This window comes from Pongo pygmaeus, chromosome 6 (genome assembly GCF_028885625.2).
Source record: "Pongo pygmaeus isolate AG05252 chromosome 6, NHGRI_mPonPyg2-v2.0_pri, whole genome shotgun sequence".
NCBI lineage: Eukaryota > Metazoa > Chordata > Mammalia > Primates > Hominidae > Pongo > Pongo pygmaeus.
The window spans coordinates 51575020-51601701 of NC_072379.2; the positions used below are offsets into that span (position 1 = coordinate 51575020).

General features: G+C 44.5%; 1 protein-coding gene across 3 annotated transcripts in view; it reads right to left on the reverse strand.

Moving 5' to 3' along the window:
• Positions 1-12451: 12451 nt before the first annotated feature.
• The window catches only part of NPSR1 (neuropeptide S receptor 1), a 233563-nt gene continuing 219332 nt past the window's right edge, over positions 12452-26682 (reverse strand). For 2 of the 3 annotated variants that reach the window (XM_054496684.1, XM_054496682.1), the window contains exon 9: positions 12452-12708. In XM_054496684.1, the coding sequence (XP_054352659.1) occupies positions 12600-12708 (109 nt within the window). In that variant the 3' untranslated portion in view covers positions 12452-12599. The remainder of the gene's footprint in view (positions 12709-26682) is intronic. The other variant, XM_054496685.1, reaches the window with a different exon arrangement.

The following is a 26682-nucleotide window of genomic DNA, read 5'->3' on the forward strand; positions in this document are numbered from 1 at the left end:
TGAGTGGGTGTCCAGTCTTGGCTTCTTTGTCTATGAGGGTAGAGGGCTCACCTATTTGAGATGCCCCATTTCACTTGCGAAAAGATCTGTAGCTAAAAACATCTGATTTATATTGAGCTGAGTTATAAGTCTTTGAAACACTAATCACTTGATACCTACTCCTTCTCAAAAAATAACACACAAAAAATAAGATCACACAGGGCATGGTTGCTTATGCCTGTAATCCCAGCACTTTGGGAGGCCGAGGTGGGCAGATCATGAGGTCAAGAGATAGAGACCATCCTGGCCAACATGGTGAAACCCCGTCTCTACTAAAAATACAAAAATTAGCTGGGTGTGGTGGCAAACGCCTGTAGTCCCAGCCATTTAGGAGTCTGAGGCAGGAGAATTGCTTGAACCCAGGAGGTGGAGGTTGCAGCGAGCCGAGATTGTGCCACTGCACTCCAGCCTGGCAACAGAGCAAGATTCCGTCTCAAAAATAAAAATAAAAAAAAATGAATAAATAATTACATAAATAAGATTACTTTTTAATATGTGAGAAGAGTCTTGTGTTCTCAAGACCAAGATGACAAGTATTCCAATCCTACTAACACTCCTGAAACTTATATAAGCATACCACTTATGAGCAGATAAGGATTGCTGATCAATCAAATAATTCAATGATAACCAAAAGATGGGAGTTCTTCATTATATGTCAAAGTAGACAAGTGGTATTTGTTTGACTCAACATTCTCTGCTTTAGGAAATCACCTCTTTCTATGTGGGTTTGAGGGATCTGTCAATCATATTGCCTCATCCTCTTGGCAGATACGGGATACCACTCAACTCAGGATGACCACTCAGATAGTCCCTTCTCAGGCACTGGGCTGGGTGCTAAAATCTGGGGTATCTCATGGCTCAGGCCAGTCTCATTTTCTTTTTCTATCTACTCTCAATCCTTAGGTGATGTCCAGTCCCATGGCTCTAAATATTATCTAAATATCAGAAACTTGCATATGTTTTATATATATATATATATATATATATATATATATATATATATATATATATATAAAACTCTCTGTTCAGTATTTCTCCATGGCTGTCTAACTGGCATCTTACATTTACCATGTTTGAAACTTAGCTCTCTGGCCCGGTGTGTTGGCTCACACCTGTAATCCCAGAACTTTGGGAGGCTGAGGTGGGAGGATCACTTGAGATCAGGAGTTCAAGACCAGCCTGAGCAACATGGTGAAGTCCTGTCTCTACAAAACATACACCACTGGGCATGGTGGTGCGCACCTGTAGTCCCAGCTGTTTGGGAGGCTGAGGTGGGAGAATTGCTTGAGCCCTGGAGGTCTAGGCTGCAGTGAGCTGTGACGGTGCCACTGCACTCCAGCCTGCGTGACAGAGTGAGACTCTGTCTCAAAAAAATAGGTAAATAAATAAAACTGAGTGCTCTAGATCCACCTCACTCAATGTATGCCTCTCATAATTTACCACATTTTGATAAGCAGCAACTCCATTTCATCACTTAGAAAAACTCTCAGAAGTCACCTTGAACTCTTTGCCTTCTACACACAATCTATGAGCAAATTCCACCTCTAGCTTCAAAATATGCTCCAAATCATACCTCTTTAAATCTCTTGAAATCTTGTGATTTTGCTGGAAACCATGATGACAATTGCATCCATAGCATCAGATAGGAATCTGATTCCCTGACCCTCCCTTGTTCTCTGAGGAAGAGAAAAGCAGCCCCTGATAACTGGGATCTGCCTGGCACTCAAACACAGAACACCCACATCGGACAAAGCCACTCTGTGACTATGATGGATTAAGACAAAAACAAAAACATTGTCCAAATGCAAAAGTGACCAAACATCTTCCTAGCTTGGTTAATATGAGTGATTGCTGCTTCTTTACCAATCAAATTTTCAGCCTCACTCTGTTCTTCCCACCTTCAAGATAAGAATGATTAAGATACACAGCTATGGATTAGCCTGATGGCACCCAAAGCCCCACTTCCTTCATCCCCACTCTCAAATCACCTGACAGGACCCTAAACCCTGCAGTAAGTTACACCCATTTTTTTAAACCAAGACATTCCACACTTCTCCTTATTGCAACAAATCAATAAAACCAAACTACAGACTGGTGGTCTTTGGCTGGAGGACACTCATACCCCTACAATCTAATCTCTGCACAACATCATGTAGAACCTTCTAAAGCATCAGAACACATCACTGTTCTGCTGAACACCCTTCCATAGCATCCTGTCTTACTCAGGGCAAAGTACAAAGTCCTTATTATAGTCTATAAGGCTCTATATGACAGCCAACCCCAAACCCCAAACCTCATCTTGTGCTACTCCCTTCTTTGTCCTTGACTCTCTAGAGGCAAGGGTTTTCTTGCAGTTTCCTAAGTATGATGAACAGCTTCCAATCTCAGGGCCTCCATATTTGCTGTTTCCTAAATCGGGATTACTCTTTCTCCAGATGTGGATATTCATGGAGCTTACTTTCTCACTTCCTTCAGGTTTTTGCTTAAATATCAATATTACATCATCAGAGAGGCTGTCCCTGCCATCCTATCTGGAAAGAACCCCTCACAATGACACCTTATCACCTTACCATACTTTTTTCTTCTTTATCACATATGTCATCACATGAAATGTTACATTTCAAAATCTTAAGCTTCAAGAGGCAGAAGAGTGATTGTTGTCACTGCTGTACCTTCAGCACTAGAGCAGTATATGCCACACAAATTAAATTAAGGTTTATTGAATAAATGAATTAATAAATAAATCTGAAGGTGGACACATGGACTAAACTAGGCCAATAAGAATCCTTCCATGAGATACCCTCCAGGGGCACTGGGAACAGAAAACTCCTCTTCGTTTGTCAATTACAATTCAAGGGTCTAAATTTGAGACTGCCAGTGGCCTTCTTGTCTACTGGGGGTGGGGTGGGGAGACTGCTGCTGAGAGTGAAGCCAACATTCTGAGGGAACGAGGTGGAAGGAGGGCACAAGACAGCCCTGATAACATCACTTGAGCCCCTGGATTTAGCTGGGCCTAAGGCAGTTCTACTACAGACTGTCCAATTATTTGAATCAATAAATGCTATTTTATTTCCTAAGTGAATTTTTTTTAACAGAGTCTCACTTTGTCACTCAGGCTGGCATGCAGTGGCAACATCTCAGCTCACTGCAATCTCAGGCGATTCTCATGCCTCAGCCTCCTGAGTAGCTGGGTTTACAGGTGCACACCATCATGCCCGGCTAAATTTTATATTTTTAGGAGAGATGGGGTTTTGCCATGTTGATCAGGCTGGTCTTGAACTCCTGGCCTCAGGTAATCTGCCTGCCTCAGCTCCCCAAAGTTCTGGGATTACAAGTGTGAGCCACCACGCACAGCTGTTGCCTAAGTGAATTTAAGTCACTTGAAGCAGAAGGAGTTGTAATTAATACAGACACCTTCCTAAAGTATGGCTTGTGGGTTTGACTATGATATTCCAGGTACATCCAAATGTGACAACACAGGGCAGAACAACAGGCCTTTATCTCCTCTGTTTTGTAGACTTCACACTTCTGTGATCACAGCCTGAGATGATGTTTTTCTATTGGCCAGCATATCACAATGTTGGTGCCTATTGAGCTTATTCTACAGAGGTACCTTGTTTCCTGGAAAAAATAAACAAACAAACTTCTCCTTTACATCCAGGTGCACATTGTGGAGGCTAGATGGTTTTTCCTTATTGCTTAGGTGACTATTTCTATGAAAGAATGTCAATGACATCACCTACAAGACAGGTTCTACTTTCAACAGAGGAAGAGTATCAGTATGCCGGACCTTTGTCGAGAGAGAGAACAAATTCAAACTGACTTCTATGCAGGTCTTAGAAAATGCCCAATGGAGGGAAATGTCAATGGGAGGTCCTTGAATGGATAAGTAGTTCATCCATTTCTCCATGCACACCGTCATCCCATTCATTTACAGAAGCATCGTTTTGGAATTGTCTTAATTATTTGCCTGAGGCTTTCATCAAACAAAGATCATTGCAAGGTATAGTCATTATTGCATTATCTCTGCAAGACACAGTAAAAATATTATTGCACTCACCATCTATGACATTTCCTGGTGTTAACTAAGTAAACTGTCACAGGAGAAATGACATTTAAAATTAATACAAGAAAACACTTGGATGCTCCTGAGGAAATGGCGTGCTTTCTCCTTGTGATATTAAGAATAAAGTAACTGATTCTGCTTGCCTTTCACATTGACTCCTGGGAAGCTCAAGGTCAGTCTTCTTTTTTTGTTTGTTTGTTGAAGCTTAACTATAGACATTCTCTTGACTCTGAGGAGGGTGTCTGTACATTTCATTAGCTTTTTGCTTTGATTCTAATCTCCTAATTTTAATAGTATTTTCTCCAATTCCTGTCTTTATTTTTTCTTTTTTAAATCATAATTTCATTGAGTATGTTCTTGTCATTATGACCTAATTTTGTGCATGTGTTTATAACAAAGCCCTTTCAGCTGGGTCCAGAGTCCTAACACAGCGTTAATCATGAGGAACTAGATAATAGCTCTTGGATGAATTAAATGATCTCCCGAGATCTCATTTTCCTCACCTGAAAAATGAGGTCATTGGGTTCTTTCAGCCCTAACTTCCTCCTTAATTGGATAGAGACCCAGAGCATTGATGGATTTCATTTTCTTCATAGATGTACACATGGGCATCACCAGACTGTTTCTCATTCCTGCAGTGATGTAGCTGTCAGCCAGGAGACTCACATTTGCTTTAGAGTTTTGCTCAGTTTTTAATGGAATGCATCTCTTACCATCTGCATTAGTCTTCTCAGGCTTCTGTAACAAATTTTCACAAACTAATTGGCTTAGCCAACAAAAATTTATTCTCTCAATCTGGAGGTCAGAAGTCTGAAATCAGTATAACAAGACTGAAATCAAGGTGCCAATAAGACTGAGATCCCTCTGCAGGCTTTGGGGAGAATCTGTCCCTTGCCCCTTCCAGCTTATAGTGGCAGCCAGTATTCCTTCATTTATGACTACTTCACTCCAATCTCTGTGGTCACATTGCCTTCTCCTCTTCTTCATCTGTTCTCTTATAAGGACACTTGTGATTGCATTTATGACCCACCTTGATAATCTAGGATAATCTCATGTTAAGATCCTTAACATAGTCACATCTACAAAGACTCTTTGTCCTTACAACATTTACAAGTTCTAGTGGCTAGAACCTCATATTTTTGAGCTAACTTCACCATTTTATACCAGCCTTGTCAATGCCATGAGCAAGAACAGGAGATAAATGGTTGCAGTGGCATTTCAGCCTCCGAATCATAGCTGTGACCTTTGTAAAATCAATCATAGAGATGGTGTCAATGGGGATGGCTCCAACATTCTTAAATGCATTGAACTTTTTCAGGCAAAGAAGATAGAGAGCAAGTCTATGGATCTAGGGTCTAGGCTTCCTGTTAAGTACACAGTGAAACCCTCAATGCCCCAGCACCCTGCTAGAGACAGGAAGCAGATGACCTGTTCAAAGATCTTTTGTTCTTTTCTCTTCTAGGTCACTATTCTGAGTGAGGGTGGTGTGGGAGGGAAAAACTGCAGAAGCAACTGAAAACCTTCCATAGGCAATGTTTTACTGGAAATATAAAGTTCTCAGATCCACGATCTACCAGCTCCCAAGACTTTTGGCTTTTGGCTTTCTGCTGTCTCTCTCTCTATCTCTTCCTTTTTCCGTGCACACATGGCTGATAGGTAAGATTGTTAATAAACATTTTTTGATTTAAATACATTAATTCAAAGTCCCAGTCTCAAAACTCGTTACCCGGTGTTTCCCTGTATGACATTGGCAAGTCACTACACCTTTCTGGACCTCAGTTTGCTCATTTGTAACTTGAAGGGGATGAGCAGTGAGGGCACAGGCAGGAAGGGTTGTGCAGCATTATGAAGACTGCATGATGTAGTGGAACAGCCCATGCATCAGAGCCAGGCAGACTAGAATTAGAAACTTAGCTCTGACACTCTGCTAGTAGGGAGCTCTGAGCAAGTTGCTTTTCTCTCTGAGTCACAGGCTCCTCATCTGTAAAATGGGGATACCAATTGGTATGAGAATTCATGGAGGTAAAATGTCTTGTATAGAGCCTACACATAGGCATTCTCTGTTATCTATATCTAAATCTAGAACTATCAAGGATATAGATAGATAGCTACAGGAAAATTGTATATAAGTATATATATGTATTAAAAAAAGGATGTCCATAGGTAATATCTATCTATCTATCTATCTATCTATCATCTCTCTCTCTCTCTCTCTCTCTCTCTATCTATCTATCCATCCATCTGATATGGCTTGGCTGTGTCCCCAACCAAATCTCAACTTGAATTGTATCTCCCAGAATTCCCACATGTTGTGGGAGGGACCTAGGGGGAGGTCACTGAATCATGGGAGACAATCTTTCCCATGCTATTCTTGTGATAGTGAATAAATTTCATGAGCTCTGATAGGTTTCTCCGGGGTTTCTGCTTTTGCTTCTTCCTCGTTTTCTCTTGCCGCTACCATGTAAGAAGTGCCTTCACCTCCTGCCATGATTCTAAGGCCTCCACAACCATGTGGAACTGTAAGTCCAATTAAATCTCTTTTTCTTCCAGTCCTGAGTATGTCTTTATCCATGAGAAAATGGACTAACACAGTAAATTGGTACCAGGAGTGGGGCGTTGCTGAAAAGATACCTGAAAATGTGGAAGCCACTTTGGAACCAGGTAACAGGCAGAGGTTGGAACAGTTTGGAGGGCTCAGAAGAAGACAGGAAAATGTAGGAAAGTTTGGAACTTCCTAGAGACTTATTGAATGGCTTTGTCCAAAATACTGATAGCGATATGGACAATAAGGTCCAGGCTAAGGTAGTCTCAGATGGAGATGAGAAACCTGTTAGGAACTGGAGTAAAGGTGACTCTTGTTATGTTTTAGCAAAGAGACTGATGGCATTTTGCCCCTGCCATAGAGATTTGTGGAACTTTGAACTTGAGAAAGATGATTTATGGTATCTGGCAGAAGAAATTTCTAAGCAGCAAAGCATTCAAGAGGTGACTTGGGTGTTGTTAAAAACACTCTATTTTATAAGGGAAGCAGAGCATAAAAGTTTGGAAAATTTGCAGCCTGACTATGTGATAGAAAATAAAAACTCATTTTCTGGGGACAAATTCAAGCCAGCTGCTGAAATTTGCATAAGTAGCAAGGAGCCTAGTGTTAATCCCAAGAACACAGGGAAAATGTCTCCAGGCCATGACAGAGAGCTTCACAGCAGCCCCTCCTAACACAGGACTGGAGGCATATTAGGAAAAAGTGGTTTTGTGGGCCAGACCCAAGGTCCCCGTGCTTTGTGTAGCTTATGGACTTGGTACCCTGTGTCCCAGCTGCTCCAGATGTGGCTGAAAGGGGCCAATGTATAGCTCAGGCCATGGTTTCAGAGGGTGGAAGTCCCAAGGCTTGGCAGCTTCCATGTGGTTTTGAGCCTGCAGGTGCACAGAAGTCAAGAATTGAGGTTTGGGAACCTCTGCCTGGATTTCAGAAGATGTATGGAAACACCTGGATGTCCAGGCAAAGGTTTGCTGCAGAGGTGGGGCCCCCATGGAGAACTCTGCTAGGGCAGTGTGGAAGGGAAATGTGGGGTCAGAGCCCCTACACAGAGTACCTACTGAGACACAGCCTAGTTGAGCTGTGAGAAGAGGGCCACCATCCTCCAGACTCCAAAATTGTAGATCCACTGACAGCTTGCACTGTGTGCCTGGAAAAGCCACAGACACTCAATGCCAGCCTATCAAAGCAGTGGGAGGGGGGCTGTACCCTGAAAAGCCACAGGGATTGAGCTGCCCAAGACCAGGGGGAACTCACCTCTTGCATCATTGTGACCTGGATGTGATACCTGGAGTCAAGGGATCACTTTGGAGCTTTAAAGTTTGACTTCCCTGATGGATTTCAGACTTGCATGGGCCCTGTAATCCCTTTGTTTTGTTCATTTTCTCCCACTGGAACAGCTGTATTTACCCAATACCTGTACCCCCATTGTATCTAGGAAGTAACTAGCTTGCTTTTGATTTTACAGGCTCATAGGCAGAAGGGACTTGCCTTGTCTCACATGAGACTTTGGACTGTGGACTTTTGGGTTAATGCTGAAATAAGACTTTGGGGGACTGTTGGGAAGGCACAGTTGGTTTTGAAATGTGAGGACATGAGATTTGGAGGGGCCAGGGGCATAATTATATGGTTTGGCTGTGTCTCCACCCAAATCTCAACTTGCATTGTATCTGCCAGAATTCCCACATGTTGTGGGAGGGACCTAGCGGGAGGTAATTGAATCATGGGGGCCAGTCTTCCCCGTGCTATTCTCGTGATAGTGAACGAGTCTCACAAGATATGACGGGTTTATCAGGGGTTTTCACTTTTGCTTCTTCCTCATTTTCTCTTGCCACCACCATGTAATAAGTGTCTTTTGCCCCTCACCATGATTCTGAGGCCTCCCTAGCTATGTGAAACTGTAAGTCCAATTAAACCTCATTTTCCTCCCAGTCTCATGTATGTGTTTATCAATAGCATGAAAACACACCAATACACCATCTATCCATCCATCCATCTATCCATCATCCATCCATCCATACATCCATCCATTCATCCATTCATCCATCCATTCATCCTTGCATGCATCCATCCATCCATCCATCCATCCATCCATCCATCCATCCATCCATTCATTCATCCATCCATCCATCTATTGGTAGCTCAAATCCATACCTTGCTTCAGACACTGATGAGCTGCTGAGAACATGACAGAGATCAGTACAAGAAACTTTGCTACCTCCTAGAACTCTCACCCTGGAGTGCTTAAAAAAACTTTTTATTTTAGAGAAGTTCTAGATTTATGAAAAAATTGTGAAGCTAGCACACAGCTTTCCCACATGTCCCACACCTGGTTCCCCCTGTTACCAACATCTTGTGGTATATTTGTCACAATTAATGAACCAATTTTTGATTCACTATTATTGACTAAAGTTCGTAGTCTTTAAAAGATTTACTTAGTTTTTTCCTAATGTCCTTTTTCTGTTCCAGGATCCCGTCAGGATATCACCTTATAAACTTAAGGTGATATAAGTTGTTGTTATAGTTTGAATTGTATCTGCAAAAAAGATATGTTGAAACCCTAACTCCAGTACCTCAGAATGTGACCTGATTTGGAAATGGAAATAATGTGGATGTAATTAGTTAATATGAGGTCATACTGGGGTAGGATGGGTTCTTAATCCAATGACTGGTTTCCTTACAGGAAGAGGGAAATTTGGACACAGACAGAGATGGAAGACAGAGATGGAAGCAGAGATTAGAGTGATGCTGTGTGAGCCAAGGAACACCTGGGGTTATCAGGGGTCGGGGAGGCAAGGGAGGATCCTCCCTTAGAGACTTCAGAGGGGACTTGGCCCTGCCAACACCTTGGTTTCAGACTTCTAGCCTTCAGAACTGCGAGGTAATAAATTTCTGTTGTTTTAAACTACCCAGTTTGTGGCAATTTGTTATGGCAGCCCGATGAAATGAATACAGCCACCCTGTTTCCTGAGGCTGCTCTTGGATGGGGCAGTTTCTTAGGCCTTCCTTCTTTTTGCTGACCTTGACTGTGTTTTCCTTTAAAGATGTGGGAGGGGTAGCAACTGAGAAGGGCACAAGCAGGGATGAAGGTAGGGTTATCTAGATGGTGGTTACAAGGTTGTGCCCTCTTTGTCATAATTCATCCAACTGTATACTTAGGATTTGTGCCCAGTTTCGTATGTGCTCTATAGTTCAATAAAAGTTTACTTCAAAATATATTGTTGGTCTAGGTAGAAGACATTGGCAACTTTGTTTCTGCCAATCAAGGAAAATGACTAACGCAAGTCTTGATCATTTTAGGAGGTTTATTTGCCAAAGTTAAGGACGCGCACTCAGGAGACAGGTCTACGCCTTTCTCCCAAGATAATTTTGAGGGTTTCAAATTTAAAAGGGAAAAGGTGGGATATTGAAAAATACACAATTTTCATGTGGGAAGGATGTAGGGGGAAAAGAGTCATTCATGCTTTTGTCTGGCTCAGTGAATCTGCATTTTTATATAAGATAACATAAACAATAGGGCAGAGGAAACAATCAGATATGCATTTGTCTCAGGTGGGCAGAGGGATGACTTAGAGTTCTTTGTCCCCCACACCTGTGAAGGTAAGCATTCAACTTACATGGCAAAGGAATTTCCTTTTGCGCAAAATTTGAGGGAGGTATGTAGTTTTTCATTTTCGTAGTCATTTAAGAACCAAAATGGGAGGCAGTTTTGTGTGACCCAGTTCCCAGCTTGACTTTTCCCTTTGACTTAGTGGGTTTGGGGTTCCAAGATTTATTTTCCTTTCACACTTCGAAGAGGTTGTAGATCAATTGTGATTCTAAAAGTAAAATGTAACTTCTGTGTCAGTTACATTTGTCTTCAAGACAGAGCAATCTCAACTCAAGCTGGTTTAAAAAAGGACTTTATTATCTCAGGTACCAGGAACTTGTGAGATAGGCACACCTCAGTGGCAGCTGATTTGTTGGCTTGGTGATGGCAGCAAAGACCCGGGTCTTACTCTCTCAGCACTGGCTGTGTCCTCAGGCTGGAATGTGATGGCCGCAGCCGTTCCAAACATCACATCCAGACCCTTAATACTCAGTGTCGCTTCCTGTGAGTCTCCCTCAAGAGCCAGGGACCTTCCCAGCAGTTTTCTCCCTCTCAGAAAAGTTTTCCCCTCAGGCTGCCTCCAGTCAGAAGTGAAGCAGAGAATGAAGAATCTCAGTATTGGTAACAAATATTGTCTCAATGGCTGAAGGGGAGAAAAAAGCAAACAACTCCTCTAACCATCTGGCCCCAACCCTGAGTCTTCAGAGCAGGCCCACACTGTCACTGCATCCTGAGGAGGGTGAGTGGCGATGGGGTCTTGGGAGCTGGACAATGGTCATGATCAAGAAATCCATTGAATAGATACTGTTATCATCCCTACTAGATGAGAGGAAACTGGGCTTAGTGAAGGGCAGTAACATGCCTAAGTATTCAGTGCCAGACTCAGATTTTGAATCCAGTTCTTTCTGACTTCAGAAACCTGTTCTTCACCAGTGTGAAAGCACTTACGCTGGACTCACACCAGATCTTCTCCCCTCCTGCCCCAGGGAGAGCAACAGCAGACTCAGCCCTGGCATGACGCTGCTATGGCTTGACAGGGGTCTGGGGTCCCCAGTGAGAGCCCTGGCACTAGGCACAGGGCCACCTGCGGCACAGGGGAGCGTCCGCACAGCAGCCTGTCCTCCCCACCATGTTGATATCAACCTCAGTTTCCTTGCTCAGCTCTTTCATTTCCTGCTGACTAGAGCCCTATCCTGAATGCATGCCCAGCCCCCCAGCCCTGATCTCTTCCTTAACTCTTGTGGAAAAAAAAAAGTCAATATATTAATATAGTCGAGTGAAATGAGTGTTCATTTACAAAAGCCAGCCATTCAGTCTGCTAGTCAGATGAAGAGTGTATTGAAACAAACACATACGAACACTCGCCAGAAGAAAGGAAGGGGACAGCACGCCTCTCTGGGAGGCATTGCTTTTCTAGGAAACCCACACACGGAGTCTGAGCTAAGTCACTCTGGGAGTCCAAATATGTCATAATCTGCTCCCCAGCACTCACAAAATCATATTTTCATTACGAACAGAATACGTGCTTATTATAGAAAGTCAATCGAGAAAGGAATAAAGAAGAAAAACCTCTATCATCCTACAACTCAGATATATGCGCATGCATGAGTGTGTGTGTTTACAGAATCGGAGTTATACATTTATTAAATACTAAAAAGTATATTGCATATATATTTACAAAATTGGACACACACTCTTAGCTACCTTTTGTGAAGTCATTTTTAATATTTAGATAGTTGTATTGTTTTGTGTAGATCAATATTTTCCAAATTTGGCTGTGCTTCACAATTGCCTGCGGAGTTGAAACATTTTTGCAAATTCCTGGACTCTTTCCTACATGTTATTGCATCAGAATTTCTAGATTTAGAAGTCTGCCTTCTTTGCCGGGCACGGTGGCTCACACCTGTAATCCCAGCATTTTGGGAGGCTGAGGCGGGTGGATCACTTGAGGACAGGAGTTCGGGACCAGCCTGGCCAACATGGTGAAACCCCATCTCTACTAAAAGTACGAAAAATCAGCCTGGCGTGGTGGCAGGAGCCTGTAATCCCAGCTACTGGAGAGACTGAGGCAGAAGAATTGCTTGAACCCGGGAGGTGGAGGTTGCAGTGAGCCAAGGTCGCACATTGCACTCCAACCTGGGCAACAAGAGTGAAATTCTGTCTCAAAAAAAAAAAAAAAAAGAAAAGAAAAGAAAAGAAATACAAAGAAAAAGAAAAAGAAGTCTGCCTTCTTATAGCCCTCCCTGGTGATTCTGATGCAGGCCATCCTGCTGTGACCCATTTTGGGAACCACCGGCGTCCATGTGCCCTGGTAAGCAGTGAGAAGTGGCACCAGGCACAGGGCCACCTGCAGCACAGGGTGAGAGCTGTCACCTTGGAAGAGCCCAGGAAGGTACACCTGGCCAAGTACCCTTCCAGTTCTCTCTTTGAGGGCAGAGCGTTAGGGCAGCCTCCTGGAGCTGACGGAGACAGATGACCCTGGGAAAGAAGAAAGGCTTATTGAAATGTATAGGGACCTGGGTCTTCCTATTTGCATAAAAGGAAGGAATGTGTGACCTCACTGTAGTCATTCTCATAAGATATAGTCTACCTCCCACCTCAGGTCTTCACTTTGTACTTAACACCACCACAAATGGCCTTTTATTTTAGGTGACAGCTCTGCTTCATTCATCTTCTCCAACTCTTTCCTAAGGGCTGGGCCCTGCTGCCTCTTCTGGGTGTCTGTTTTGAAGTGACAACTGGTATTGTGGCCACTCCAGCTGAATGTGGACCCCATCTTTGAGCACCTGACTCAGAGCCTCCCTGGAGGCTTTAGGATTACTCTAGTGACTCTGCAGCCATTTCAGTTTTATGATTCTAATGGGCACCAACATGTTCTCCCACATCTGTCACCAATCCTACCCTGACAGCCGCCTCTCAGCCACCTGACCGTTCTGCCTCTGGTCTCCTGGGACTCCTGGAGTGGGTGGACCAGTCCTCATCAGGCGTGTGCAGTCTGCTACCTGGGCACTCACTATTGCTCCGTCCAGCTTTTCTGAGGCTGTGCCTCTGACCCTGACCTCCATCCCCTTCCCAGACCCCCAAATAGTGCAGTGACACTTGTCCCAACACCCGGGGCCTGGCTGCCACACTCTCTCTAGAAGCCCTTGTCTTGTCTTCCACTGCCCTCTCCTCAAGACTGTCTGCAAGGAGGCAGGGGTGGGCCACCCTCTTTGTGTCAGGTTTTGGATAAGGGGCCCTAAGGGCTACTGTTCTGATCTCAGTTTGGCTCTGTGCTCTTGCCACCCCCACACCCCCATGCATCCGAGTCCCACCACCTGTCAGAACATTACCTTCCTGGCCCCACCCCATGAGAATTGTGGCTCATCAGTGCTCAGTGGCTCCACGGTCCATGCTGAGATCCAGATCCTTTTGGCTATCAGAATGATTGTCATCTTGGTGGCCCCATCTTGTGGTTCATGAACCAAACATAGACCTTCTAACTTCCCAACTCCTTTGGAGCAGTGGGTATGGGTGTCTACTGTCCAGGAGTGGGGGGCAGGCCCAAGCTGTGTGTCTGTATGGGGGACTCAGGCTCTGCCATGTGACCTGCAGCCCTGACGCTCCCAGGCCTGATTCCCCAGTGACTCCTGCCACACACTGGCCCTCACTGCTGGAGTCCTGCAGCAGAGCTCCTGGCATTCCAAGTCTTTTTCTGCTGTCAGAGCATTTCTCTCTAACCTTGCTCAATGAATGCTGGATTCAGATAATATTCAATGGTCTCAGACAGAGGCTGAGTAGGAAAGTGGTCCCATAGCGGTCGTGACTTGAGAGATATCAGCCTAGGTCCTTCTTGGACCTCCTGATACCATTTCCATGATTAGAGAGTCTTTCTTTTGAAACAGAAGCCATTGACTCTTTTGAAGTCCCCACTTAAATACAAATATTAGGTTGTATTAAAAGTAACGGCAAAAACCGCAATAGCTTTTGCACCAACCTCTGATATCTTGAGATGAATCATGCCTTAAGCCTTTCTCAGGGGGTGACATGGGCAGGACTGGGGTGGTGCTGTATGTACTAGTTGACAGGCAAAAGGAAGCAATTTCTAGTTCTTTCTGAACTAGAATTCACAGTTTGTGTGTCAAGAACTGTGCTAAGCACCTTCCCATGCTTCATTTCAGTTAATTTCATTATATACAGCTAATATCAGCAACTGCATATTGCAGACCAGGAAAATGAGATCCAAAAACCATAAGCAAAATGCCTAAGTCATATAGCCAGTACGTGGGGTAAGGGTTTTGAACTTGGACTTCCTGACATCCTGCCCCATGATGTGGGACAGCAGTGATATTTCCCTGCCCCCTTCTTTCTCTCTTCTCCTCCAAGCTGCAGTACCACATTTTCAAATTCTGCTGTCTGCATCCTTCCCTGATCCGCTTGTGGTTTATGGCTGTCACCTCCTGTCCCACCTGTCTTTTGCCCCTTCATCTCTCCCTGCCCCACCATCCCTCCCAGTCCCTGGCAAAGTTTGCTGTAGCTTTACACCCTTTTCCTTGAGGAGAGACAAACAGGCCTTGCAGTGTGTCCAAGGAGCCACAGTGTTTCTGAGGAGGGTGGTGGGGCTCAGGAAGGGCTACAGGAACAGTGGCCATTATAATAGGGCTTTCAGGGCTGGGCTAAGCATGGTGCACACACAATGACTTGACTTTTGTCTCTTAAGCATTTCCTGGTCCTTTTGGCTGGTTCCTGCCATTGAAATCCTGTAATAAAGGGCCATTGTGCTTCTTTCCCAAATAGAATTGGGTCTGTCATTCCAAATGAAGATAGGAGCCCTGCCTTTTAGTCAGCATGTACAGTGCCACTGTCCCCGCAGCTCCTCATTCTCTCCTAACAATAGCAGCCAGGTGCTGCCAAGAGCATGACTCTGCACAGCTGGAGGCCTCCAGGAGGCGCTGGGGCTTGACACCCTCTCAGGGAGCGCTTGATTCCTTGCCTCACACTTGGGGATCTCTAGGCCAATCTGGGGTGGAGGGTAGACTGATGATGGAGCCCCAGGGCCAGAGACCTTAGTGATCTGCCTGCATTTGCAGCCTTCCATCTCATTCCTTGAATCAGACCCTTGAGGTACGGTGCTGGAAGCAGCTAAGCTCTCTGGAAGACGTTACCCCTTAGAATAGGGCTTCTCAATCTTCAATGTATGGGAATCATCTGGGGATCTTTTTAAAATGCAAGTTTGGATTCAGCCTGAGAGTCTATTTTTAATAAGCTTCCAAGAAAGACCAATGTTGCTCCGGGACCCTGTTTTTACTAGCAAGGGCTCAGGAACTTGCTCAGTATGGTCACTTTGACTTTTAATTACTTATGTGTGGGACTAGGGCCTGAATTTCATTGTCATGAAGAGTTCCATGCATTCATTCATTAATTCATTCATCCAATAAATATGCAAAGAGTGTCTACTATTGTTTTGGAGTGATAATGCCACAGGGACGAAAATAGAATATACCTGATCGTAACTGGTCAGTGGTGGAAGCAGGCAATTAATCTGATAATTAGGTATAGTGCATCAGGTGAGATAAGTGAAGTGATAGAGGAAGTACTTCCCAGGAGCAGGATCCTTGAAAAATACATCTGTTGCTGAAAAAAGCAGAGGTAGTGGGAGCCAGGAGAACAGAGGAAAAGGGAGAGCCAATGGTCTGCTTAGCCTTGATGGAGCAGTAAGTTCAGAAAGGGGAAAGGGAACCAACATGGCCTGCTGGGGTCCTATAACTTGGCACTTCACATGGGACCTGCGTTTTCCTGTTAGTTGCTCATGCAGGGAGAGTTTGCCTGGCTCTGCTCACTTTAAATTCTTCTCTCCCTACTCCCTTCCTCCCTCATTCACCATTCCTAGGGTCCTCAGAGGATGTTACCCAGAAGCTCCAAAGATCCAACCCTTTCAGCTTTCAGTGGTTTTAAGCAATAAGACAAGATGGTCTCACAGTTTAACTGAGGTTTCATTGAACATCCCATGAAACAATCCATTTCTGACTATTGTGGCCCTTGCACAATTCCAGGGGTAGGACATGGGGACAACATAAATGACACCCCCACCCCCAAATTATCCCTCCTTTTTTTTTTAACCAGTGCCCATTTTCATCAGGTCTCTACCCAGGAATCTTTGAATTCCTTGTAGCAGCCTGATGGTAGGGTGAATCTCAGGGTAATGTGAGCTCAAATATGACACCACTATGTTTTAAAATATTAAGTAATTTAGTTCTTACAAGAAGATCCTGACAGGCAGTATTATTGTTTCTACATTACATTTGAGCAAAGGGAGACGCACACAGATAGATAAGCACTGCAACTTTCCTAGCATCACTGGGCTGGTGGTGGCCAGCATGCCAAGGCTCCCCTTAGCTGACTGGGTGAGGACCGTCCTCTAGTTCCAAGAGCACTGGGCTGTGGTGGGAAGCCAGATTCCAGTCTCAACTCTCTGCTTGTTGGGAAATTTACTCACTTCTCTGGGCCTCAGTCTTCTCCTCTTTCAAGAGAAGACTGTGTATCATTACAGCTCTTGCCAGCTCTAACTCACCATAGCGCTTACAGGTATCAGTTGTTATAACCTCAGTTATCAATGATCAGTTAGGGGCTGACAATAAGGCCCCTTTGCTGCACTCAGGGGAAGTTGAATGATGAGGAGCCTGCTTTGTTCTCCACTGCTTCCTGCCGCCTTGTCTTCCTGCCTCCTGCCTAGGCTGTTTCTGAAGCCTGTTCCTGGCTTGCCCCACCTAGTCCAGCTGTCTTGGCTTTCATCTCTGTTATGGTTTGGATGTTTGTCCCTTCCAAATCTCATGTTGAAATGTAACCCCCAATGTTGGACGTGGTGGCCTGGTAGGAGATGGCTCCCTCATGAATGGCTTAGCCCTATCTGCTTGGTGAAGAGTGAGTTCTTGCTCTGGTAGTTCATGTGAGATCCAGTTGTTTAAAAGAGTGTGATACCTCCACCTCTCTCTTGCTCCTGCTCTGACCATGTGACACATTGGCTTCCCCTTCACCTTTCACCATGGCGTAAGCTCCCTGAGGCCTCCCCAGAAGTGGGTGCCAGCACCATGCTTCATGTAAAGCCTGCAGAATCATGAGCCAATTAAACCTTTTTTTCTCTATAAATTAGCCAGCCTCAGGTACTTTTTTTATAGCAATGTAAGAATGGCATAACACAAAATTAGTACTGAGGAGTTGGGCATTGCTGTAAAGGTACCTAAAAATGTGGATCTAGCATTGGAACTGGGTAATGGGCAGAGATTGGAAGAATTTCGAAGTTTCAGAAGAAGACAGGAAGATGAAGGAAAGTTTGCAACTTGTAGACTAGCTAAATGGTTGTGACCAAAATGCTGATAGAGATATTGAAGTCCAGGCTGATGAGGTCTCAGATGGAAATGAAGTTATTAGGAACTGGAGTAAAGTCACCCATGTTATGCTTTAGTAAAGAGCTTGGTTGCATTTTATCCAGGCCCTAAGGCTCTATGGAAGTTTGAACTTAAGAGTGATGACCTAGGGTATCCGGCAGTAGAAATTTCTAAGCAGCAAAGTGTTCAAGAAGTGGCCTAGTTGCTTCAAGCAGCCAATGTTTATATGTGCAAGCAAAGAAATGACCTGAAACTGGAACTTATATTTAAAAGGGAAGCACAGCATAAAAATTTGGAAAATTTTCACGCTGGCTGATATGGTTAGGCTGTGTCCTCACCCAAATCTCATCTTGAATTCCCATGTGTTGTGGGAGAGACCTAGTGTGAGATCATTGAATCATGGGGGGAGTATTTCCTGTGCTGTTCTTGTGATAGTGAATAAGTCTCATGAGACCTGATCGTTTTATAAAGAGGAGTTCTCTCTCCCTTTGCCTGCTACCATCCATGTAAGACATAATTTGCTCCTCTTTGCCTTCCATCATGATTGTGAGGCCTCCCCAGCCAGGTGGAACTGTAAGTCCATTAAACCCTTTTTCCTGAATAGGTCACCCAGTCTTGGGTATGTCTCTATCAGCAGCATGAAAATGGACTAATAAATAGGCCATGTAGTGGGAAAGAAAATCATTTTCAGGAGAGAAGTTCAAGTACACTGTGGAGCAACCACTTGCTAGGGAGATTAGCCTGATCTAAAGGGAGCCAATTGTTAATATCTGAGACAATGGGAAAAAGACCTTGAAGGCACTTTAGAAGTCTTGGGGCAGTCCCTTCCATCATATGCCCAGAGGCCTAGGAGAAAAGTGGCTTAGGGGGCCAGGCCTAGGGCCTTGCTTCCCTGTGCTGCCACACTGCTCCCTGCATCCTGGCCACTCTGGCTTCAGGCATGACTCAAAGGGGCCAAGGTACAGCTTGGGCTGCAGCTCTAGAGGGTGCAAGCCATGCCTTGGCAGTTGTCACGTGATGTTAAGTCTTCAGATGCTCAGAATGTAAGCATGAATGAGGCTTCCACCTAGATTTCAGAGGATTATGGAAGAGCTTGGTGCCTAGGCAGAAGGCTGTTGCAGGGTGGAGCCCCAACAGAGAAACTCTACTAGGGCAATGGCAGGGGGAAATGTGGGATTGGAGCCTCTACACAGAGTCCCCACTGGGACACTGCCTAGTGGAGCTATGGGAAGGGAGCCACTGCCTTCCAGACCAACATGGTAGATTGGCAGCTTGCAAACTCTGCCTAGAAAAGCCACAAGCACTCCACTCCAACCCTTGAGAACAGCCATGTGTGCTGCACCCTGCAAAGCCACAGGGGTGGGTCTGCCCAAGGCCTCGGGAGCCCACTCGTCATACCAGGGTGTAGGACATGAAGTCAAAGGGGATTATTTTGGAGCTTTAAAATGCGATGACTGTCTTTCTTGGTTTTAGACTTGCGTGGTGCCTATTGCCCCTTTCTTTTGGTGAATTTCTTTCTTTTGGAATGGGAATGTTTACCCAATGCTTGTGCCACCATTGTATCTTGGAAGCAAATAACTTGTCTTTGAATTTACAGGCTGATGGTGGAAGGAGAATGAGTCTCTGATGAGACTTAGGACTTTGGACTTGATGCTGGAAAGACTTAAGACTTTGGGGAACTACTGGAAAGGTATGATTGTATTTTGTAATGTGAGAAGGACATGATATTTGGGGGCCAGAGATGAAATGATATGGCTTATATGTCTGTCCTCTCCAAATCTCATGTTGAAATGTAATCCCCAGCGTTGGAGATGGGGCCTAGTGGGAGATGTTTTTGTCATGGGGGTGGATCCCTCCTGACTGTCTTAGCCCCATCCCGTAATGATGAGTGAGTTCTTGCTCTGGTAGTTCACATGACATCTGGTTGTTTAAGAGAGTGTGGTGCCTTCTCCCTCTCTCTCTTGCCATGTGACATACTGGCTCCCTGTCACCTTCTGCCATTATTGTAAGATTAGTGAGGCCCTCAGCAGAAGCAGAGGACAGCATCATGCTTCCTGTAAAGCCTGCAGAACCATGAACCAATTAAATCTGTTTTATCTGTAAGTTACCCAGACCCAGATAGTTCTTTATATCAATGCAAGAATGGCCTAATATAATCTCATTTGCCACCTCCACTACTAAGCCATTCACAACCTGTGCTTTCAGATATCCATCTATCCGTTCATCTACCCTTCCTTCCATCCATCCACCCATCCATCCATCCATCCATCCATCCATGTTACCCACTTCTTCCTGATTAAGCTGTCAAATTAGGCCACCCTGTTTTTTCATGTCTAGATGAGATGAATTTAAAGCCCTAGTCCAAGGATTCTGAAGTATCTAGAGCCTCACAAGATTTTCATAAATTCCCAGGGGGCTTATTAATTGTGGTCACTTCTGGCTCCAGCCCCCTTATTCTGAGCAAATTCAGTCTAGGGATCCCCGTGCTTGTTGCTCATGTCTTCCCTATTCTGCACCCCATTAACTCAGTTATAGAACTCAGCCATTTTTCTTAACATTCACCAGTCCAACCATTTACATAAGGCATTCACATTGTGAATATCTTGTAGGTATGGAATAATTTTAGATCAGAAAAGGAGATCTCAGTGTTACATATTACTATACCTAAATCTCCTATGGTCATTTCCACAATTTGGGCTCATTTCACCTCATACTTGATTCCTTTCCTAAAATGAAGTCTGATGACAGCTGTTAAAATAAGATACATATTTTTTCCTGGCTCCAAATTTATTCAACAGGAATTTATTTTAGAGTGGTCCAGGAACTGGGCCAGGCACTATACCAGGGGCTGAGGATATTGATGAGTCATGTCTGACTCATCCCTGGCTTCAAGAAATTTACAGTACAGTGGGGTGACAGTCACATGACTAGGTAAGTGCTGAAGGTGTTCCGAGTGTGCGCATGGTACAGAGGCAGCTCAGAGGGAGGAGGAGTCTGCTCTCCCTCTTGGGTCCAAAACTGCTTTGATATTTGAAGTAAGTATTGAGGGTAGGTATTCATCAGGCAGATGACAAGAAGAAGAGATTTCTAGGCACAGAGAGCAGCCTGGACTAAGGTACAAAAGTATGCTGCTAAATGTTCACGTACCTGTTCTTGAAAAAGAAAAAGCCTAGTGTCTGCTTATTTGTAGGGACTTCTGATTTCCACGGTGTAAATATTCCCACCCAGGTTGATTTCAAGCTACCAAAGCAATATCACTGAATGCAGAGTCGGGAAGAGATGTGCACCCTTGGTCTCCATGAGCTGGTAAAAACCTGTGCCCACACCACCGAATGAAGAAGAGCTGAACACAGAAGGGTGCTAAATTTTGCCCCCAGAATGTAACTTTCTAAAGTCAGGGAATTTTGGTCTTTGGTTTACTGTTCCCTACCACTCTTAACAGTAGTCTGGGATGGAGTTGGCACTTGATAAATATTTGTTAAATGAATGAATGAATGGATGGAGGCTGTTATAAGGCCTATAATGTGTGTAGACTTTTGCCCCAAGGGTATAGGAAGTTGGGGAACATTGCTAGAGGTAAGGAGGGCCCTGATGAGTTTGGAGATTTACACGGATTGTTGTGAAAGCAGTGGGGAAGTGGGGGAGTGCAGTGAGGTGAGACTGTTGACAGTCAGAAGACTACTGCAATAATCCTAGCAGTAGTTCATTATGTCTGATAAGAGAGGGTGTGTGGGAATGGAGAAAAGGCAGATATTTTAAATAGGATCTGATGTCATCAAATTTGCATTTTAGATTAATCACTTTGCAGTACTGTGAATGACTGGGCCTTTATTTCCCCCCCTTGAATTGTTTTGTTCTTTCACTTGAATCGTTTCATTGTCTAATCCATGCTTCCCTGGTTTTTGCCTCTGCTTGGTTATGCAGGACACTTTCTCCTCATGGTTTCCAGAGGCTGTCATTGATGAAAAGTCCTGTCTGCTACCATACTGTGGCAGCCCTGTCATGGAGTAGACGTTCTTCCTGCCAGTGTTGTGGGACTCATTTCCCCAGAACCTTGACCTTAAATGCTAAATAGAGTGGTGCATGCAACATCTTTCCTTTATCAATGATAGAAACAGTACGTGTAATGAGAGGCAGCAAAGGGCAGGTCCTCAGGAGTGGTTGGTCCCCTCTCCCGCCGAAGTCCTGTCTTCTGCAAGTGGGCTTGTTGCAAGTAAAGTCCTGTCTTCTGCAAGTGGGCTTGTTGCAAGTAGGCAGTTTGTTGCTCTGGGACACCCCCATTCAGGCCTTTGGAGATTTGAGGGTCAACAGCACCTCTTCCTCCATCTGTGTTATATTTTGTCAGAGGGGGACAGAGTAGTCCTAATGCCTCAAAGACTTCTAGTGACCCTGCCTGCCTGCCCCCAGGGTTTAAATGGGAGTCCGTGGAAACTGACTCAGGGGGCAAACAGAAGTGACCAAGACCACAATACTGTGAGAGCTGCCCCTCTTATTTTGAGGAGAAGGTTTGTCTTACTGGGCCAATCTCATGCACCCAGCTCCTTCTTCCCTTAGTGGGAGGTTTCTCTCTTCTGCCAAGAGGAAGCTCACCCTGCCATGTCTGCTGGACAAGTGTAGACACTGCTGTGCCCAGTGGTACATCCTGCTGAGGGTCATGCTAGATGTTGAGTGCAGCTCTGTGTCCAGATCTCATTCCCTTTCCTTGACTTTGGGGCTTACTTTTTGCAGGTTGACCCTCAATCTTTCTTGGTCAGGAATGCTGTAATTCCCAACTTTGATTTTCTCCTTGTTTGGGTTAGAGTTACTTAGGTCAGGCTAAGGGAGAGACTAATAGGCCAGGCGGGACTAACAGAGGGCTGTGTGTTGCAGAGTGGGGCTGCTGCCTGGTCCCTCCCTCCCCAGGGCTGGCTTTCTAGTGAAGGGGGAGCAGAGGTTTTAGACCCTTCCTGACTCTCACTTTTGGCTATCGCTGAAAGGGTCTACATCCCCACATTCCCGGGGCTTTGAAACCGGCTGACTTCTTGCTCTTTAATAAAGAAAATTCACCAGGGGTTTATTTAGTAACAGTCCACTCTCCCACTGTGCCTGCAGATTATTTGGCGATTTGGCTAGTTGAACTGTCAATCTTAGATTCTTCTCATTTGATTTCCTCCCTAACGTCATTGCTTTTGGGGAGACTCAGATACTTCAATATAGTATAGCTTTCCATGTTATAAATTTTAAAGACTGAAAGTTTTTAGTAATACTGGCTGGACTTTCTCCATTTAGGGCAGGCATACCTTATTACTTTATTTATTCTACAGATTTTGGAGTTCATCCTTTTCCATAGGTGAGCTTGGAACTGAGTGCCAAACTATTTTAGACTTATCCTGAAAGGCTGGGAGTACAATGCCACAGACACCACTGAGCAGGGGAGCCACTTGCTTTATAATTTCTTAAGAGAGATTGCTTCTTAAGAAAGCTATAGTTCTATTCATGTCCCCAGTGACCCATTACTTATTTCCAGAGCAAAAATCAATCATCTCTGTTGCTCCTGGGGTGATATGGGAAATCTTCAGGAAGAAAGATGACACTACTTCACAGCTATGACAGTTGTGAGTCACGGGGACTTGGATGTGTTTCCAATGGGCCCTCTGATGTTACTGGCCAGTGGGCATTGCCCCAGGTCTGCCTTCCTTGGGCTGAGGAGCTGGCCTGGCCGATTGCCTGTTCCCTTCAGCTGCTGGCTTCTGGGCTTCAAATAGTCTCAAGCCTTTACTGAAGATAGAAACAGGAGGCGCAATGAGAGGCAGCAAGTGCGAGGATTTGTGAGGCATCAGCTGGGATATCCTATCTCACATAGGACTCCACATCTACCACGCTTTCCACCTGCCACTTTGCCATCCTCTCCAGGGCTTGGCTTGGGAATAAGCCTTCTCACCATCCCTCCTCCCATCTGCTCTGTTTTGGAGGTTGAGTCCACAAAGCCTTTTGGCTCTTAAAACTCTGTCAGGACAATCACTCCCTTTCTTAGAGACATTCATTGGCTTTGATGATTAGGGTTCTGGGTTCCTATGTTACCGCAGCCCATGTTTATGGGTACTTGTGCTGAAAGCCTCTTTCACCTTTGCTTGGAAGGGTCTTATTCAGGCCTCAACATCCCACAGTGGAAGGGCTCAGTCTTGCTCCTGGGTGGAAAGATGACACTGAGGCCTGGCTTTAGTTCTCCCATCCCCAGAAGAAGAGAAGTCAAAATCTTTTTTTTTTTTTTTAACCAGAAACATGATTTCCTTGAAGACCTCCCATGTAGTCTAAAGAATTTTTCGATTTGGCATGGGTTTTTCTGCAGGAAACTTTTTTTTCCTAACTGTAACCTCCAAACCTCATAGTAACCTAAAGAATATCCCAATAATTCACCTAGCTTACTCTCCTTTCTCCCTAGAGTGCAAATCTTGCAAAACTATCAGTGCTTATTCATACCTTTTCCCAATTTTGTAGCTCAAGGCATCTGCTATTTTAGGTAGGAAGAGGAGAAGCCCATATGATCATGGTTTTCTGGATCACTTATCACAATCTAATGCAATTGTGGAAATGAGTTGTCTCAATCAGGCAAGGCACAGTGACCTTGACCACCCAAGTCAGGTCAAGGAAAAAGGGGCTTATTATAAACATAGACATGGAAAGAAAGCACTGAACAACAGACAGGTTCCAAGATATCTCTGTGAATAGTTTCCTCCAGGCTGTGCGCTCTGCCTCCTGTCCCTCTGCTATCCTCTCATCATTTGCATGTCTGTCTACAACTGTGCTGTTGTCCTTTCTCCATGAGCTGACTTCCTCCGTTTACTCACGGGTCCTGCTGTCTCATGGTTTTGAGATGGTTCATTGTGACTTATCTCATTTGAATTCTACATCATGAACTTTGGGTTTCAATTCCCGTTAACTGGCTTATCTCTCAGCCATAGTGTGCTGACCAATCCATGGGCGTCCACCTCTGCCTCATCTCTTTTGGTTGGGAGGTAGAGGCCGTATGGGACAAAACATTGGTCCAAGTATCCAGGACTATGCAGGGTATTGTCCCTCAGTAGGGACTACAAGCATGGCAAGCACATTGAACTGGATTCATCCCAGCATTAGTTTTGTTATGATGAAGATTGGAGCTTTTCTCTCTCCTTTTCAAATAAAGGCAGGGAAGGAAGGTGGTTCTGTAAAGCAGGTGGACTCTGGGCATTGCTGTGGGTGCAAACTTTCCTTAGGAAGAGCCTGGTGATTTGTGAGGAAATGACATCATTGTTAAAAAGAAGAATGCATCCAGGATCCTTATTATGTCCGCTGAGAATGACCCTTCATGGACTCTGGAATCTGGAGCAGGTGGGGAGAGAGGTCAAGAAGGGCCGTTTCTCCTTTAACTCTCACCCAAGCTTGCCCAAAGGGGACCGTATGACTGGCATTCATGGGCTAGTCAGAAGACAGAAATGTAGTGCCCCTCTGTCTTATACCTGCTAAGGATGCTAAGAGGGGATGTGTCTTCAGAAACAGTATATAGAATCTGATGGGGAACAAAGGGAAAGATTTCTAGAGATCAAGAAAAGAGCTGCACAAAAAGAAAACACATTTTCAGTGGGGAGCTGCTTCCTTCCATGTGGCAGTGTGATTATTTTAGCCTCTGGAAAGAAGCTCCCTCACTCCTACCAGGGAAGAAAGAGGGGCTTAAGCTGCTTGGATTGAATGTGGAAAGATTCTACTGAGCATGCTCAGCTCAGCCTCGCCCTCTTTTTCATGGGGGGAGCTGTCCATAGGGTCAGAAGTTTCTTCCGCGTCTCTGTCTCACCTGAGCAGTTCACTTCCTGCCACAGGAAAACCTGTCCTGCATCAGGGCTTCCAGGGATTTTGTGGGTGTATCAGGCAGGATAGGCTAACCAGTGAAACAGACAACTTCCAAACATTCCATAGCTGAACAAAAATAAATGTTTGTTTCTCACTTATGTCACCGTTCAATGAGGATTGGTGGTAAAGAAACAGGCTCTATTCCATGCAGTAATGCTGAGACCTAGTGTTCTTTCATCTGGTGGCTTTGCCCTCTTCTAAGCCCTGAGAGTCCTCTTCATTCAGCTTGCAAATGAGGGGAGGGTGTGAAAGGATGAAACACACTTGGGAAATTTTTATGGACCATGTTAGGAGGCTGTGCAGAATTTTTTTCCACGTTCCATTGGCCAAAATTCAATGACATGAACAGAGTTAACCATAAGGGAGGCTGAGAAAGATGTAGTGTAGTTGTGCCCGGAAGAGGGGACAAACACAGGCATGGGTGAACAGTAGCTGTTTATGCCACAGTGGGGAAGACCAGTTCTAGAGTTCATTGTTAGCAGGCTTTCTTGCCTGTAGGCACAAGCCACATTTGTTAGTAATAAGGGTGTTGTTTAGTCTCTTCTCTGTTCTCTTTGTTGTATTTTATAATCTGTTCAAGATGCTCATGAGGAAAAAAGAATTTATATTTGGACATCTCAACTCCAACATTTTCTGCATGGCCTAGGAACATTGAGAAATATAACAAAGCAGTTGGATAAGAAATTGGGATATATTTTGGACATTAATTTTCTTTGAACTTTTAATTACAAGGTGAAGAGAATATGATTTTGGACTTCAACTCCTTTGGGGTTTAATATCTTTGTACATTAATCATTGAACTTAATCATTTAATTTTAATTTCAGAAAATTCATGATAAGAAGGAGTTTATATTCAAGTTTGGAACATCTTGTAATTGGTATTTTATTGCTGGAGTATCTTTTTTTTTCTTTTTTTTTATTATTATACTTTAAGTTCCGGGATACATGTGCAGAATATGCAGGTTTGTTACACAGGTATACACGTGCCATGCTGGTTTGCTGCACCCATCAACCAGTCGTCTGCATTAGGTATTTCTCCTAATGCTATCCCTCTCCTAGCCCTCCACCCCACAACAGGCTCCAGTGTATGATGTTCCCCTCCTTGTGTCCATGTGTTCTCAGTGTTCAACTGACATTTAGGAGTGAGGACATGCGGTGTTTGGTTTTCTATTCCTGTGTTAGTTTGCTGAGAATGATGGTTTCCAGCTTCATCTATGTCCCTGCA